This window comes from Zingiber officinale, chromosome 5B, assembly GCF_018446385.1.
Source record: "Zingiber officinale cultivar Zhangliang chromosome 5B, Zo_v1.1, whole genome shotgun sequence".
NCBI lineage: Eukaryota > Viridiplantae > Streptophyta > Magnoliopsida > Zingiberales > Zingiberaceae > Zingiber > Zingiber officinale.
In genome coordinates, this window is record NC_055995.1 from 131,132,255 (window position 1) to 131,151,241 (window position 18,987).

At 32.1% G+C, this 18,987-nt stretch overlaps 1 protein-coding gene across 2 annotated transcripts; it reads right to left on the bottom strand.

The window, feature by feature from the left end:
- Window positions 1-344: 344 nt before the first annotated feature.
- Window positions 345-15,634, bottom strand: LOC121986036 (2-oxoglutarate-dependent dioxygenase 33-like). 2 transcript variants are annotated; one of them, XM_042539798.1, is made up of 12 exons: window positions 15,511-15,634; window positions 12,872-12,987; window positions 12,113-12,231; window positions 11,948-12,011; window positions 11,765-11,862; window positions 8,181-8,239; window positions 7,943-8,102; window positions 7,823-7,842; window positions 7,326-7,372; window positions 1,082-1,162; window positions 661-750; window positions 345-589 (listed from the first exon to the last, which is right to left on the bottom strand). In XM_042539798.1, the coding sequence occupies exons 1-12, from the start codon at window positions 15,542-15,544 to the stop codon at window positions 461-463; spliced, it is 1,017 nt and encodes a 338-aa protein (XP_042395732.1). In that variant the 5' UTR covers window positions 15,545-15,634; the 3' UTR covers window positions 345-460. The 2 variants fall into 2 exon arrangements, with proteins under 2 accessions (XP_042395732.1, XP_042395733.1); XM_042539799.1 differs by having other exon boundaries at window positions 11,765-11,832; window positions 15,511-15,597.
- Between the last annotated feature and the right edge of the window lie 3,353 nt (window positions 15,635-18,987).

Sequence of the window (18,987 nt, forward strand, 5' to 3'; positions counted from 1 at the left end):
AATGTGACGATTCTCTTCCGAGTGACAACCCCTAACCTACCTGTTCATATTGATATACCTAGGTAATGAAGGACACTCTTATCACTTATAGATGATTGCTAACCTTACAACAAAAAGAGTTAGAGGTCCAATGTAACAAGTTTAGGCACTTTTAGCATAGACAACCTAATCTTACATGAACATCGACATCTTTTTCCATCAAGACTTAGATTAACAATGATGATTTTATGACAATCTAAAATATAACATCATAAAGAAAAGAATATCCTTAGACAATCCATCCACTACCAACACAATACAGAAAACACAAACAGTAAAAAAGAAATATTATTCAACAGAAGAAATTAATAAGAAGGAAGATTTCATAAGTTTAGTGATCTTAAAATGATCAGCCAAAGGATGACAATATCAGTGTTCATTTATCTATTTATGTATTTGAGGAGAACATTGATAGTGTTAGCTAATACACGAAATTGTTGAGAACCTTGTTAACTAAATGTTCTCCATAAACAACCTTGTCAAACTTTGCAATCCCCCCTGTTTTTTGCTTGCAAAACTCAAAGGGCTCAACAGAAGCATCAAAATTTGGCTGCTCATGAAATAATGAAATAAAAGATGAGGTAACAGAAAACTTATTATGTTGAAATCAGATGAGCATACCTCGTAAAAGAAAGCTACAGATACACGATATTTCGAGGAGTTGTTGATCACTCTATGAAGAGTTGATTCGTATAATCCGTTGGACCAAATCTGGAATTCCTCAATGCATTCACTCAAATAGTTTCAAGGAAAATTTTCAATTTGCATCATTTAGTATGTTGTGAGTTACCAACAGTAGATAGGTTGACCTAATTTGGCCTTTTCATTTATGCTTGGAAGTCACAAAAAATGAAAATGAAGGCCATTTTGTTGGAAGGAAATACTATAAACAATTACACAATTTGTTATCACTTTCAGAGGAAATTAAGAACCAAATCATGCTATAAGACAATGCATTTTTTCCCCTTTTAGAGACATTGCATTCTTTTTAATTTTATTATTTGAATGAGTCAAGAATTTTATTCAAGAGAGAGAAGACAACCTTAAGCATGTCACCGATATTGCAAACAAATGTATCAGGAATAGGAGGTGCGGAGATCCATTCACCATTTTTGTTCTGGACCTACAATTTGGAATTAAAATCAAAAGACTAAGGCAGTTATTCTTTTTAAAGATAAACAATTACCTTTGAAGGCTTCGACTATCACTTCACATGAAATAAGGATACTCCCCTAACATCCCTTGGAACTAAAATCATACAAATTTAGTGCTGAAAGGACAGGACCCACTCTTCATTATGTATTCAGGTGCTTTTTGCTTCTTTATTTTTTTAAAAAAAAAGAATTTTTGAATGGGTGAACCACCTATTCAAATTACTTTCATACATAAAATAAGCCCCCAGGGCGTAGCACAGACGGTGGGCGCATGGTATCTCTGGCGTAATGGCCAGGGGTCGATTCTCAGGAACTGACGACCTAGGGGTTTACCCCGCCATGCGCCTATGGCCTGTGTACCTGCATGAACCTCCCTCCATATCCGTGGGGCCGGCACTAGGGGGGCCGCTAAGGTAGCGGATCTACCTTTTTTTCATACATAAAATAAGAGCTACATATGGAGTCTTAAAAAAATACAGATTTCATGAAAGGCAATATCATCCCATTTAATCAGTAATGTAAACAAGACTATGTGACACAAATAGAGAAAAAATGACTCTAAATCCATGCCTTCCATTTAATCCAGCATTTCGAAATGATCATACCTACATTGTGAAGATGTTATTGTTGATTGCAAGTTTCACAGTTTAATCAAACATATTCTTGTTTGTAGATTACCCTTTTGACAATTGGTAGGTAGGAACTTATTAATGTGTGTGAAAATTTATCAGATAGAATTGAAATACACCTTGGAAAACAGTGGTTGGACTACCCACAACGTTTCTTTGGTGTGGATATGTTATCAGTTGGATGGATTGCAACCAACTATACCCTTTAACGATGCTGACAAATACAAACTCTTTCCTTTCTACCTTAAACTTGTAATTTATGATGACTTAGTACTTTCTACCAAAGTTTAAAAATTTAAACCATGTTATGTTTAAATTTATGATGAGTTACTACTTTCTATCCACAACCTTAAACTTTTTTTATATTTTCTTTAAGCTTTATATTTAGATTTTTTTTTTTTTAAGTATTTTAGTTTTTTAGAGGAGTTGATAACGTCCCCCTCATTTTTTTAATGTAAAAAGGATAAGGGTATAAAAATGAATGATGAATGGGCGAAGAATGAGGGCAACAATACGACCGCCCGGTATAAACACACATCTTTTGCCCTCCCGTTATAAAATTCTTGGTTCTCTCCTATAGTGCGTGAGGACTTAATGCCATTTGTAGGAAGGATACAATCTCTCATCTTTTTTTTCCCATGATAATAATTTTGTATATTGGAAGGTTATGACGGAGTACTACGTTATGATCGAAATAGAGAATTGTTGATCATCAAAGTCAGCTTTGACCAACCAAGAGATTCAAATGATGAACTAGTAGGATTCGACCTATGGACCAATGACATAAAAAAAAAGCCTCAAGTGAATGTCAAGTCACTACTACTCTTCAATGCGGTCTAACTTACAAGCAACTCAATAAATTTAGATTATTCAATAATGCAAACGAGTTATGAAAGAAGTTGATTGGACTTCATGAAGGATTAGCTAAGTTAAGAACCACCAAGAAAGACCTACTATCGAGTCAAGTGTAGACCATTCAAATGAAGGTGAATCAGTTAATCAACTTCACGGAAGAATTAAAGAAATTCTCAACAACATCTGTGCAATCAAAAAGCAAGTAAAAAAATCGAGACGTGATTAATTATGCTTTCAAGGCATTTTCAATAACTATTTTATGAACATTTATGATAGATGCATATAGAGTGTCTAATGACCAACTAACCTTGCAAAAAAAAAATAGAAATGTATAATTTTGATTTAGAAAAATCTGATAGCGTCAAGGCAAAGTCAAAATTAAAATCCAAGCCTAAACCAAAAAAACAATATTGAATCAGAGTATGAGTTTGAACCTTCAACTGATGAAAAAGACTTATCATCAGAAGTTGCAAATATGGTGAAAAAAATGTATCACTTTTCAAAAAAAATTTACAGTACGACTCATTAGTTTAATCCTCTTATAATTCATATAATTTTGTATATCTCCTTTATTTTTTAGAAAAGTGAACTAAAATACTTGTCATTCATTAATCAAATATTTTTTTATTTTCAATATTAGATAAAATGACTTTGTAATCATTCAACATTCTGTTTTCCTAATTATTTTCATATCTCTGTTGAAATATTATTGGATTAAATAATGTTTTCATTTTGTATTTTATTTAGCATATGTTCTACTTTTAATTCTTCTATAAAAAAAAAAATTGTATACTTCTCTCGCCTAATTAAATTTTCCAAGTTAAATTAATCATTTAAACTTTTGAAAAAAATATCTCTTTTATTACCCATTTATTTCCTTTTTCTTTACTTATTACTTTATTGAAGTTATAAGTAAATGAGTTAGAAAAATATTTAAAAAAACACATCAGAATCTTTATGACGAAGGATAAGACAGTCTCTTCAAAAGTGAAGACCTTAAAGCTCGAAGAGAAGAGTCTAATTTGATAATGCAAAGAGTAAAGAAGATGAAAATTTTAAAAACGTTTTTGAAGTTGCAAGTAAATAATTAAAAGAAAAAATATCTAGAAAACCACATTAGTTTCCGAGTACCCAACTTAGCGAACAAACTCATACAAAAAAGAAACTTCATATGTTTCTTTAATTTGTAGAAGTACAACATTCATGCCTAAATTTGCTAGGAAGTTGAAGATTTGAATCCTAAGCATCTTTTACTTAATTCGGTCAAATCCATTACATTTAATTCGAAATATTTATGACTATTTGTTCTCTGTTCAAACAGGACAAAATACTTGCTTCTAACGATAGGCAATTCTGTGAATACACAGCAAATGGATAAAATATATGTAAGTATACACAAGTATCTACTATTTTAATTAACTTAAACATAATTTAGCCTACGTATTAAACATAACCAGATACTCAACTAGTTTAAAATTAATTATACTATCTACTGATTTCAGTTATTGAATGTCCAGTGTAATTCCTATATACAAGCGCAATGTGACGATCCTCTTTCAAGTGACGACCTAACCCACCTTTTCATATTGATATACCTAGGTAATGAAGGACACTCGTATCACTTACAGATGATTGCTTAACCTTACAACAAATAGAGTTAGAGGTCCAAGGTAACAAGTTTAAGCACTTTTAGCATAAATAGTCTGATCTTATATGAACATCGACGTCTTTTTCCATTAAAACTTGAGATTAACATTGATGACTTTATGACAACTTAGAATATGACATCATAAAGAAAAGAATTTGGTTAGACAATCCATATACTACCAACACAATATAGAAAATACAAAAAGTAGAAAAGAAATATAATTCAATACAAGAAATTACTAAGAATGAAGATTCCAGAAGTTTAGTGATCTTAAAGGGATCAGCCGAAGGATGACAATATAAGTGTTTGTTTATCTATTCGAGGGGAACAGTGATAGTGTTAAACTGTTAGCTAATACATGAAATTATTGAGAACCTTGTTAAAACAAACACTCCTTTCAAAACCTTTTCTACTATCCACCCTCAGTCTCTCTACTTTTCCTCTCCCCCCCCCCCCCCCCCCCCAAAGGCTAGTAGTCATCCGTGATTTACCTTCTCCGTGTTGGCCTTGGGACGGGTTGGCGAGAGCGCTGAGGACGAGCGTATTCGCCTTTTGCCACCATGTGTATTCAATAAAATTCAATTGAAGCCCCTTTAGACTAGCTCAGTTAGTTTATACAAGAGTATTGCTACTAATAGGCTTGGGGTCGATTCCCAGCGCGTGCAGAATGCCCTGTTGGTTGTCTCAATCTCTCCTTGCATGCGCTGCTGTTGTTGGGCGAAACCCTCTGTGATTTACCTTTGGACAATGGGGGGTCACCCTGGAGAGGTTGTCAAGGTGACGGTTTCACCTTTGCTGCCAATAATATTAAATTGAACCCAAGTAAACATAATGAGAAAAACAAACAAATTATTTACTTATCTTAGTCAAATAAATTTTCAATCACTTGCCCACACATTCTCTCCTACAATATTCAAATATGAAAAAAAAATCTACACTAATGTTAGATACCAAATTAATTCTATTTAATTTTTTACATTTTCAACTGTTTTTTAAAATATTTTAGATAACAAATTAGTTTTAGTTTTGAGGTCGAGTGAAAGTCAGTTTAGGGTTAGGTGGAAGCTATAAAGTTGACATGCTGATTAGGATTAAGTTGATTCAAATTAGAATTGATTTGAATTTATTTTGACTCGTTTAAAATTAAACAAAGTTTATATATAGAATAGTCAATTGTATTTAATTAAATTAATTGTATTTTTATGAGGTTAGAAATTATTCATTTCTCTTCTTTTTCTCTCTCCACGCATTTCACTCCCTTAATGCTCCTAGCTCAACATGTCCATTGTTGCCCATCGAATTCATTTATACTCCTTTCCAAACCTTTTCTACTATCCACCCTACTTTTCCTCTCTCCCCCCCCCCCAAAAAAAAAGGCTAGTAGCCGCCCGTGATTTACCTCATCTGTGTTGACCCTGGGACGGGTTGGCGGGTGAACTGGGAGCGAGCGTATTCGCCTTTTGCCACCATGATGCACTACTAGTTTTCCATCGGGACGATCTAGTGGCTAGCACATGAGGTGTTGCCACCATGAGGCCTGGGGTTCGAATCACGACAAAGTCAAAATAAATACCTCCCTTATGTGCTAGTTACTATTCCAAAGGCTAGTAGTCACCTGTGATTTACCTCCTCCGTGTTGACCCTGAGACGGGTTGACAGGGGGTGTGGTGGTAAGAGGTTGGGTGTTTCTCCCAAACAACCAGGGTTTCGTAGCTAGGGGCCACATCAAGGGTCACCTCACTTCCAGTATTTACATGGTATGCAGAATGTGAGGCCGGATCGTACATGATTAGTTGGCTCGTAAGACCCAAATACCTGGTATAAAAAAAAATAATACAATGCACTACCCGTTCGGTGCTAGCTCACATGTTAGTCGAGAGATAACTGGCTCAACACTTTAGACCCTGCTTTCAAATTTCTAAGATCCTTTTCAATGTCATACAAACTTTGGGAAATTGTTTTATTGATTAGGAAACAATCTAAAATAAATTGTCCAAAAATAAGATAAGCCAAACAAGTCTCTAATGATCTAAAGACTCTTATCATCTTTTTTGATTCAAAGTTATTGGTACTTAAATTCTGCCAATTTGTAGTTAAACCTTGATTTCTAAAGATAGTAAGGAATTTTTAAAATATATTTAAAACAGTATATAGTGGACCGATTGTGAATGATAAATTTTAAAAATCAAAACAAGTAATATAGGTTCAAAAAAATTGGATTTATAGATCCTTCTATTCAATTATAAACAGTATATAGTTATTACATAGTAGTTTTTTTGTGTGTTTTTTTTTTTTTGGCTTTATCCAACCTAACAACCCACCGCATGTCTCTTTCTTAGCAATCTCAAGTCAACTAAATTAACTTTTTAAATTTATGCCTCATATATTATACTACCACCGTGTTTAATAATTCTTAATTCGATTGACAAATTTTGACTAAAAATGGCCATTTACATGTCCTAGACTTTTTATTTTGGCATCAACAATCAATGAAAGTTATCCTCAAGAGTTCATATTGTAACTTGAGTATGCCTTTTAACTTATTTGTCAACTTAAGCATATATTGGTGTCATCTTGGTGTGATGTCGGTGAGCAAGACAACTAAATTATGGAACACAAACCTTGTCTATCCTACCCTCGGGAAGGTTGAGTTGGCTAGTGCGGAGCAGAGTTGCTACCATAAGACAAGGGTTCAAATCTTGGCAAAGTCGGGGAAAAAAAAAATCCTCCTCCGCACTGGCCAACTATAAATTCCCGATTTACTTCCTCACAAATGGTCGTGGGACCGATCGTGTGGGGCCAAAAAGGTGGATTCCACTTTTTTACTACCACAAACCTTGTCTATCTTATTGTACAATCTTACTTTTTTTTAGAGCCATATTTTATTTTGTATTGCATGCATGTTTTCGGTAACATTTTGGGGATAAATTTACATGTCAAAATACAATGTCTAATTAAACATGTACTAGTATGACACTTTAGCAAATAAGAAAATCATACCTGAAGGGCATTTATTTCGACATCTTGGTTAACCAATGTCAACAAGCCTACAAGTAAACTATGAATTAGGAATGCATATGTCTAGCTATGGTTATCACACATAGGTCTTCAAATTTTGTAGTAGGTCAGATTGCAATGATGCTACTTAACCAATTGATTAGTTACAGAATGATAAGAATAATTTATTCAGGGCATGCTATACTATCAAGAGAAAAAAAAGACGATAACTGACAATTTCATATGAACAAATAGCTATGGTATATAGGATATTGAGAAAATGGAAATTAACCAGAGAAATATGGGGGCAAAAGTCCACCAGAAGAGATGTTTAGTAGTTCTTAATAATGATCTGTTTAGAGATTTAGAAATTCTTATGTTTAAATTTGAGTTTTAGGTTATAGTTAATTTCATGGTGAATGGTTTTATCAAAAATTGTATAATCTATTAATAGACAAAAAATAACAATTTATCAAGCATCCAAATTGTAATTGTCGTACCATAATCTGTGTGAGCTCCGCTGCATAAACAGTCACACAAGGAAAAAATATATGCAAACATAAGAACTACAACAATTAAGAAATGTAAGAAAGAAACGATTGAACACCAAAATTGCCTACCATCCTGTATCAGTGTGTTGTATCTCTGAGATATCAGATGAAATGGGATATCCAATTAATCTCATTACCCAAAAGGGATCACCTGCCTTTTCTCTTTCGAATGCATCAGGTGGTCCACCAAGTGCTAGTGCAATTCCACGCATTATCTTCCGTGAAAGGTCTGCAATTAATAAATAATGAGATGCTGCCAAAATAATAGCAGAGCATGCTACTATGCATGAGCAAGCAGCAACTATACCTCTGAGAAGATAAATATACTCTTCCATTAGAACTTTAAAATTTGGAGGATAGCATGGCCTGTAAGAAGAGAGCAAGGACAGGTCAGGATATATCATTATTCTTATAAGCTACATCTCTTGAAAATACTAAACTGAAACATAGAAGTAGGATCCTTAAGCATGTTACAATAGTATGATACAAAATATGAGAGCCCCAAATTATGGGATTAGTTCATATCAAATTCATTACTCAGTGAATAAGCACTTAATTATGACAAGCTGGATTTTTCTCTCCCTAATTGAAATTATGTGCGGCTTAGGAATATAATAAATCAAGTGACAAATATTTATCCAACAACATAATTTTTACAATATTTGCTACAACAAAATTGATGTCTTGGCGCAACGGTAAAGTTGTTGTCGTGTGACCTAGTGGTCATGGATTCGAGTTGTGGAAATAAACTCTTGCAATGTAAGGTAAGACTGCATACAATAAACCCTTCTCGAGGACCCCGTATTGGTGGGAGCTTTGTGCATCGGACTGTCCTTTGCTATTATAATCAAATGGTTACAAAGCATAAATTCTTCATTTACAAGTTTTATCAAAGCTTTACTTCTACTCATGTTTAGAATATTAGCTACCTTTTTATAGTAAAAAAAAATAAGAGTTTTTATCCTTGCTATAGAATTCCTAGTGAGGCCCTATTAGCAAAGCCATCTTGTATGATTTGTTTATGCGTATATGCAAAGTATATAGTATCAAATGCAAAGATGGGTAATTAGGTCAAAAGTTAATGAGCGAGAAAAGTGAAAAAGATAACAAAGTTTTTTTTGGCTATCTGTAAGTTTAATATGGGAGGATAAAGCAAAAAATGATAAAATCAGTATCTCAAACTGAACATAGATAGGACAGTTGTATTTATCCTCTTTAGTTTGATAAAAAAAAATTAATACTAAAAAATGTTTGAAATAAGACATAGTCAACTTAAACTTCAATAATATTTTTGAGGAATTTGTTAGGCATACATGCTATGTATACATGAGTTGCAATACTCTTTGAAATAAAAAGAAACTTCGTATAAGGGCCAACACTCTCTCATCTCTCTACATTACTTGCCTCACACCTCCCACATCTCTTCGCATGTGATTCCCCTCTATTCCTTACACAAGTAACATGTGTCACTCTTGAGCAATGGTAACCTCACATGTGACCAATCATTTCACCTATTATATTCCTCCCTTATCTTAGATCTAACCTCATGTGCATCAAGTGTGCAGGACTTAGTATAAAATTCAAAATTTGAGGTATTAAAATTAGATGACGTACTTGATAGGTCAAGCATGAAGCTCTGTGGAGCTTCAAACTCATGAATTGTCATTAACCTTAGAGAAAGAATCAAAGATTTGTATGTTTGAATTGCAATCTTTTAAATTTCTTTCAGGTGAAAATTAATGTAATGGTAGCTTCAAAGCAAAGATTTTTATTAGGAAGCTTCATCCTATGGAGATTAGGAGCCTGAAAGTTGTTTGAAAGTTTGTCTTAAGATTTGGAGTTGACCCAAACATTTTTGTTGACCAAACTGAGATAACTCTAAATCTACCTTCCATTGAAAGTGCGTCGACTCTAAAATTTTATTGTGTCTATTGAATTTTTTTTTTTTTTGAAAAATTGAGTTAACCAAACATTTTTTGACGGGTCAACCAAAAATTCTGAGGCGGCCTAAGTTCTCAAACGTTGAGAATTCAACAATTGTATTACAAAGTTTGGTCGACTCAAAACTTTTGTATAATTCAACAAACCAGCTAAAAGTGGCCATTAAGGATTCATTTAAAAGCTATTTTGATGGTTTATTTGGCACAAGAACAAACACAAAAACATCTCTAATTATCCTTCATCTTGCTCAAGTGCAAAAGGACACTAAGGAGCTTGGCTTGGGTAGCAACAATCAAGGTCTCATCCTTATTTCTAAAAGTTCACTTGATATCATTCTTCTCACCTAGGATTAATTCTTATCTAATAGGGTGAGGTAGAAGTTGTTTTCTCCCATTGTACTCATTCACTATCTTTTTTAGAGAGAGATTGCTTCTAAAGGGATCTAGAAAGAATCAGATAGTCTTGTCTTCGTTTGCTAGAAGGTCTCTAGCAATAATTGAAGCTCACTTGGTACAACTAATGAGGGTTGTGGGAAGTGAGCAAGGACTAAGTGTTTGCTCACTTAAATGGAATCTAGCAGAAAGAATCTAGATCAATAGTTGACTCAACTAGAAGGGAATCTAGTCGGAGGGTGTTTTTACGAAGTGCTTTGTCGCTCGTTGTTGCGAAGAGGTCTACCTACATTTACTACCATTGTCAAGGTTTGCTTTGCTGCATCATATCAAGGATCCTATAGTCAATTGCTTTGGGATGTCACACTAGATTAGACAAGGGTTCTGGACATAGAAATAGAGCTATTAAATCGCATTATATCCTTTGTTAATATTGTGTTTTTATTTATTTTCCACTGTATGTTTGATACATTAGTTGATCACACATGCACACATGTATCTGATATTAGATTTTGAGTTATATTTTGCAACAATTGCAAACCTTCCATTCACCTCGCTCTAGCTAGACCATCTTCAATCATACATGAGTATTGAAAAACAATATGCTAATCATGAGGTGATAACTTATCCAGATGAAGGAATAAAGCAAACACAATAGAGACCATTTACCTCTCTTAATATCTCATTACTACCATACATGTGAGAGGAGTTAGTAGTGATTAATAGCCAAGAGACAACAAAATGAGTGATTATGGCAGCGCCAAAGGAGAAACATAACATTGGTGGAAGTAGCTAGTTTGACACATAACTATCCACATTGCAATCAATACAATCTTTCATGAATATACTGAATATGCCTTCTTGCAAATTCATTTATCTTTCTTGTAACAAACTAGCATAGATATTTATGCTATAGATTTGAGGGATAATGTGAGGAGCAAAAGGCATAACCTTAACTCCAAAAACATTGGTTATCACTAAACAGGGAAGTTATAACTTTGTTTCATGATGATAATAAAATACCTTAATTCTTAACTATTGTTCAAGTGAGATAATTATTTGTACCATTTGCATAGATGATTTCCTTTAAAAAATATATAATAAAAAAATGTAGAGATGAAAATGGTTTTAAAAAATGAAGCAAACTTAAATTGAATTTCATCATTTAATAAATTTTTACGCTATGCCTTATGATTCAAAGTGTCATAGTTAGTGAACAACATCGTAGGTCTGAATTTTTGGTGGTAAGATCACCATAACCATCATATTCTGACAGCTTTTGGTGGGATGTCCTTTTGCAGAAACAATCTCACAAGTTCATAACAACAAGAACATTCCATAATGTTTAAACTATACTAAAGGGGTTTGATTAAATGGGTCATTTCCTGTCATCACTCTTTTTTGTGGAGCAATATCCACAGTTAATCAATAGAAATAAGAATAATGATAGAAACATAATACAAAGCAATATAAAGTCCAAATGTAAAAGTCTAACAATAACAACAAAACCATTAAATAGTCATATGAAATTAGTGAGTTTAGCAAACGGAACATGTACCATAAATTGGATCCCTCTAAAGATTGACCAAGAGAACCATACTCTTCAGGTTTCATTTCCCTGTAGCACTGAGCCATATTTTTGTCACACTTCAATGACTGGATGATTAATACAAAAAGAAGCTATACATTGAAATTGATGAACCATTGTAATTCTGAATGCCTAATGAAAATATGAACTTACATCGATGGCTTCGTGCATGTCAGGCTTTCCCTTTGTAATATTTTCACCAACCCTTTGATAACCTCTAGTAATAATTAAATAACAAGCATAGATAGGTTGGGTTGTTGAAGAATTTGTGACAATAAAATCAAAAACTACAAAATATTAAGAAACTAGTAGGCTCACCTGTATCCACTTTGGGCAGTCAACTTAATCTTTAGTTTGTCCTCATAAGGAAGATTAAAAAATGTGCGTGTTACATCCTTAACTCCTTTCACTAGTGAATCTGGAATACCATGATTTTTCTACAAAAAAAAATATAAGAATTGATTGGCTAAAATCCCATGCATAAATCAAATTCTTTGAAACCCAATATTGGCACAAAGTTTGTTTATGGACACAAAGGTGAAACAGAAAAAGACAGGCCTAAATTTGAAAATGTTTAAGGCGCAAATCTGGTTGAGATATCCAATTCTAGAAAATAACTAAAAATAATCAAATTGTGATAATCATAAACCACTCAAAAAATCGGGATTTCCCAGATAATCTGAAGAATACAGTAATAGAGAAATTTTAAAAAAAATGTATGAAAAATATACAGAATGAGCAAACTAGCATCATAAAGTAGTAAAATATAAAAAAGATTTATGCTTTGTTTGTTTCAAAAAAATGATTTTTGTACTTTTGGATGCATCGGAAAAAGAAAAGTTTTTAGCCAATTAAGCATGCTTTTATTCTTGATTATATAACCAACAAAAGTTATAAAAACATTATAATTATAAAAAATGTTCAAAATTTTAGTAACACCAAAATTAAAATAGAGGGGATTTGACTGGAGTCAAATCTGGTCATACTCTATCCAAGTGTTCATGTTCATTTTACTTTAGTATGAATGGTCAAACATCTTATCCAATAGTATGAAAGTAAAAGAAAGTGAAAAGTTACCACATAGAAGAACCCTGCCTCTTTACACGCCTTATCCAATTGTCTTACAACATCTTGTAGTTCTTTGTCATCAACCATTACTGGATCATCAATCTTTTCCAAGTAACCACTAATATCTAAATTCATGTGTAAATAATGAGAAAAAAAAATAACAAAGGGAAAGATATTGTTATACAAAAAAAGAGAAAGTAAACATCAAGCTAAAAGAAAGCAATGGATCGAAAGCACAAAAACACTATCCAACCAAATATGTACACAATGCATTATTTCCCCATAATGGTAAATGTCAAAATGTTGAATGAGACATTTCAACGAGTCATGCCTAACCCGGCTCCACTCAAGTCATGATTGACACTACACAACAAATAAGTTATGCCAACACAACTAATTTTGCTGCTTACCTAGGGGCATTGCATGACTGTCCATACCGAGCCTAATTTTAGTAATAAAATAAGTATAAATAAAAATAATAATAATAATCTAAAATTTAAATAATTTTTAAAAAAATAAGACTATTTAGTAAGTTTCAAAATTATTTAAGGGAAATAGGTACTATACAATTTTCCTCAAAAAAATATAAAAAAATAGCTTATCAACCGTGTTAGGCCCATAGGCTCGAGAAACTCAAACCCAACACGAGTATGCATTCAAGCTAAACATGTCATGGCCAAATTAGAGTCAAGTCATGTCGAAGCACAACCCAACTCGTGTTGGCTAGAATTGTGGAACACATAGTAAACTTTTGGATGTCTTATTTGTTTGTACATAATGAACATAATCAAGTAATTTAGTCTTCATGTAAAAGAAAAAAAACATGGTTTTTAATGTTCAGTTACTAATTATAATTTCATTGTAATTGAATCATGCAACTACTTCAAAGTAGATAGGTTTTGTGAGTTCTATAGAGGTGATATTCCTTGGTTGTTAGTAGTTTTGTTAAAGGCACCAATCAAGTGTAGTTATCCAAGACATCACTCTCTTAATTCATGAGACAAAGGTCATGCCAATCTTCACAAAGGATCTTAATTAATTGACAAAACCCCTCAACCATAACCATTTCCATCAAGGATGTCTTAAGAATCAATGCATAATCACTATCCAAAATGTAATGAAGTGTAATGAAATGCAAGAAACTCGAGGATTAAGGAAAGAAGCAATGACGAAAAGACAAGCATTTACAATCGTTCAATCAAAAAGGTAAAACATAAAATCCTAGTAAGCCTAAAACCTATGAAAAAAATTATTAAGCTTTGAATCCATTTCTAGCTTGACCCTTCTATACATCACCCATTGTTTTACACAGTGCTCATGCATTGCATATGTGGATTGCCATCACCTTCATCTATATATGTTAGTCCCAATTATTTTGCATTAGTAAAATCTTTAGTTGACTTGCAAGATGAAGGTAGTATTTTAGTTCAATCTTTACTTAATATATTTGAGGGTAGAATAAACAATAAGATGGCCAACCTACTCTAAGTGTAATTTAATCCAGATATAAAGAGTTAATTAGAATGGAAGAGAACTTTTGCTATAAAAAAAGTGATAATTAAACAACATTGTTGTGATTATTCCTTTTATTTATATCCTGAAATTATTTTTCAAATAATTCTTTAGAATTTAGTGTATGAACTAGAGTTAAAGTTAGTGCTTAATGAGTGCCTTGGAGAAATAAGATCTTTGCACTTCTATTGCCTAGCACCTGCAATAACATAATAGCCTAGAACAATATTAGTCATTGGTCCAACAAGAGTAACTTAGATTGAGAAATATTCTTGGCCAGGTATGAGCGATATATGTGTATATATTTATGGAGTCATTGCTCAAGGATTTAATCGATTAAGGCATGGCCAGAAATGAGCATAGAATCAAAAGTTTGTGGCAATTTTTATGCACGAAATTGATGAAATAGAGGCTTGAAGTAGCAATAACTTGGTACGGTGGCAGGATAGTGGATTACAACTAGAAGTACAAAAGGGAATAATTTGTGCCAGTTGAACCAAACAAAATCAAGATTTTCTTCTGTCTAAAGTGTTGATTTGATAATAGCCCACATTAACTTTCTTATGCCCAAGATGGTTTCAAAAAAGAGAAGGAAAAGAAAAGGTATTATTTGTAAAGAAACGTTTATCTAATGAAGACAAAAGGAGAACGTTTCGTTTCATTCCAAATGAGCCGTTAGGGTTTAGTGAGTAACAAAATCAAAAGATCATTCCAACCGCATGGTGAGAATTTCTTGCAAATGAGCCATTTCTCTCCCGATACCACCTGCACTGCATTTCAGTAGAATCTTGTATGTGCACCGCGAGCAAAATCAAGTTGATTTCTTTTCGTCATTTTATTGATTCATTAGGATTTCCTTTCTAGTTGTATGGATTCATTAGTGAGTAATATGCTTAGTAAAAATTGCTAGAGAAGATCCCTCTAAAAGGTGCAGAACTCCATTCTCAAGGGTTACTAAGACAAAAATTTCAAAATTTGCAATCACATATCCTACAAGATAAACATCCCTAATTCCAAGAGAAAGAAATCAAAGTCACGTAAGATCTGAAACCGAAGAAGAGCGAAGATATATTCGCATAAAAAAATGAGCTAATTAGTATCGAGGAGATGAGATCGGAGAAGCGTGTGCCGCGTACCTATGATGGGAATAGTATGGAAATCGGAACCCATCTTTGGATAGGGAGGAACACGAGCACGGGGGCGGAGGACGAAGATGTGGCGGCGCAGTCAGGGTTATTAGGCATCCGCAGTGATCACCTGTTTTTATTTTTTAAAATTAAAATAATTTTTTTAATTTAAATATAATATTAGAGATGCTTTTTTAATTAGAAAAGAAACATGTGACAAAAAGATAAAATCGTTCGTCCGCTCCCGTTGCATCAAACCCCATGTTATTACGAGAGAAATAAATCACGAAAGCCGAGCGATTAAGTGATGATGAAATGAGGTACACAGGGTCCAAGATAATTAGGAAAGAAACATACTCGTATACATGGGGAGAGAAAGAGTTGTTAAGAAGTTTTTTTATAGTGGAAAAATATATTAGATTTTTTACTTTTAATATGACACAGATGTAACAAGAAAGATTCAATAACTCTTTCATTATGAATGGGGTAGGTGGGAACTAGCTCTCTCATTTTGGGAGCCCCTCCTTAATCAGCAGGGATTTCTTGGTCCGTAAATTGCGGACTAGGGGATGGTCCATTGATCTGGACCTTTGATTTGAATAGACTCCATCTTTAAATAAGTGGGGTTTATTCAAATCAAAGGTCCACATGTAGTGGACCATCCCCTGGTCCGCAATTTGCGGACCAGGAGATCTGCTCCCCTCCTTAATCCTTTCTTTGTTTTTTATTTTTTTTATAATTTTTAATTAATATAATTATTTTAACTTAAATTTAAAATGTTAATAAATTTTTTTATTATAAGTCTTTTATTTCTAATAGTATAATTTATTTTGTAATTATTAATTTTTTTAATAGTAATTTATGATTTTAAATTTTATTTATATATAAAATAAAATATAATGAAAAAAATATGAAAATCATACAGAAATTGATTGGAGATTTTTTTAATAATAAAAAAGTGTATGAAATTTATTTACTTTGATGTGATATAAATATGATAAAAAAAGCTCATTGAAAGATTCAAGGTTCAACAACGGATATCCGTGTGGTCAAATAATGAACGTACTGGTAAACATGTGGTTGATTGGGGATAGAATAAAAATAATAATAATAAAATTGAAATTAAAATATTTGAATTTAAAGAAAAGGAGACGCTTAGATAGCTAATCCTCTATATTGTAGCACCTAAACGTTGTCTTTACTACATTGTTTCTTGCACTTATGTGTCAATTTTTAAGATGGTTTAACATATAATAGTCTCTGCAAAATTTAAACATCTCTTTAGCAAGGTTTAAATGATGCTTCGGCAGCACCTCAATTTTATCTTTTTTAAAAAACATATATTTATTATTTATTATTATAAAAAGAGAAAACTTAAAGAGCTAATGATTTAATTTAGATGGCCCACTTACTACCTAGTCTTACTCATGGAGTGCATCTAGATGGCCGCTTACTAAGAATATCCACGGTTATAAATCTCTTAGAGTATCCACATTAATTATCCTAAACTAAATTTTTACCTTAAATTTTATATTTTACATTAAAAAAATATCCACATCTCATTCCCTAGATATAAATTTTATAAATAGTAGTTATTTAAATTTAGAGAATGGATTTCATTCCATAAACATTAAAATATTATTTCTCTCTCCTCCCTCTAATAATAAAAAATTTCTCTCTCCTTCCTCACTTAATAAAAAAATTTTCTCTCCTCTATCTCTTTCCTCCATCTAATAATAAAAAATATGAAAAAAATAAATATATGACAAATTATAGGGAAACTGATGTATCATGTAGTGGAAAATAGATATCTAAATTTAATAAAGTAGTTCTTTTACCCTAAATTTTAGATTTTGGACGAGGATATTGATGTGGATAGTCTTACACATTAACAACCTCACTACCACGTCAAAAAGTTAAAAAACTTATTCTTTTTAAGATCTCTCTCCAATATCATAAACCTCTCTAATAACTTTTTTATGACCCATGTTTTTCATTTATCTTTATTTATAATTTCATTTATTATATATAATATTAATTAATATTTTATTTTAATATTTATAATTACATTCGTATTTTAAATTTTATACATTTATTTATAAAAAATAATAATTCGATAAAAAAATAAATATTTAACAACAATATAAATTAATTAATTAATTTAAAAACATTAAATAGGGTAGCGGGCCTTGTTGGCCACTGTGCTCATGCGCGCGTCAAGAGAGAGAGTATAAATCCTCTTTGTAATTTTTTGAAAATAAGTAAAAAATTGATCCCAATACCTTATGTGGCAATACATCATGTCTTAACTTCGCACCATTCCAAGAGGACCAATTATTGTGTTATCACGCCCATATTTTTCATATAAAAATACCTACCATTAATACTAGCGTGAAAATTACACGAACGGAAAATGGTATGATTCCCCATCTTGATGGAATTATTGTGTTTAAATTATTTTTATGATTCCCCATCTTGTAAATGGTATGAATAATGGATAAACTACATGAAAGGAAAATTAATGACTTGTATAAATTACTTAAGGAAAAATGTCCCGAAAAAAATCCAATGAGAAACTAATAATCTTGAAGTAGCTATCATTCCTTTCTCTAATGAATGTAGCCCTACTCTTTCGTGGAAAACAAAGGTCATCAAATCAATCGTAATAACAATTGAAATTTTCGAAAAAAAATATACTAAATCGGGATATATTCAATATTATCTGTTTCACTATATATGTCACACATTGCACGACTGTGCATGCGTAGGATATCAGCTACATTTATTTTTTCCTTTTAATTTTTTTTAAGGCTAAAGAAACACATTTTTAAGTTTAGGGTTTAGGAATTACAATATAGTATTAATTGTGTGTAATTTTTTTAAAAAAAAATGTAGTGTTTAAGGTTTGGGGTATAGTATTTAGGGTGCATACTTTTTTTTAGCTTTAGTTTTAGGGTTTAGTATGTAGAATATAGTATTAATTGTGTGTATAATTATTTTTTTAAAAGTTTAGGGTTTAGGATTTGGGTTATAGGATTTAGGCTATATAATTTTTGTAGCTTTAGGTTTAAGGTTTACGATTTAGAGTTTAGTGTTTTTATTTAATATTCAGAGGGTGCATTTTTTATTTTTTATTTTTGATTTAGGATTTAGACTTTAAGGTATAATATTTAAGGTGTGTAATATTTTTTTATATTTTTTAATCCAAAAAATGTAGCTGATATTTGCACGGGCGCAGTCACATACTATTGTAAGTATATGGATAAGGAAGTTTATAGGCATACATTGTAGGTTAGTTTTGATTTGAAATAATTTGAAATTATTTATGTAAATTAGTTAGTTTCAAACAAAATTGATTGGTGAATCTATATTATTTGAAAATTTAAAAGTTTAGGAGGTGCTTGGTAGGCGGGTTTTGAATGCTGGAATGAGAATGAAATTTATTTAATTCCCATTCTTGATGCTTGTGTTAGTTAGAGCCCTAGA

Bases quoted from the DNA above. Each gene is read 5' to 3' on its own strand.
- LOC121986036 (XM_042539798.1), bottom strand. From the start codon at position 15,544: ATGGGTTCCGATTTCCATACTATTCCCATCATAG. The intron at 12,232-12,871 runs GTAACTTTTCAC...TTTTTTTTGTAG, and splicing joins AGGCAGGGTTCTTCTATGTG to AAAAATCATGGTATTCCAGA. The intron at 7,373-7,822 runs GTACGACAATTA...GTTTACTTGTAG, and splicing joins CGGAGCTCACACAGATTATG to GCTTGTTGACATTGGTTAAC.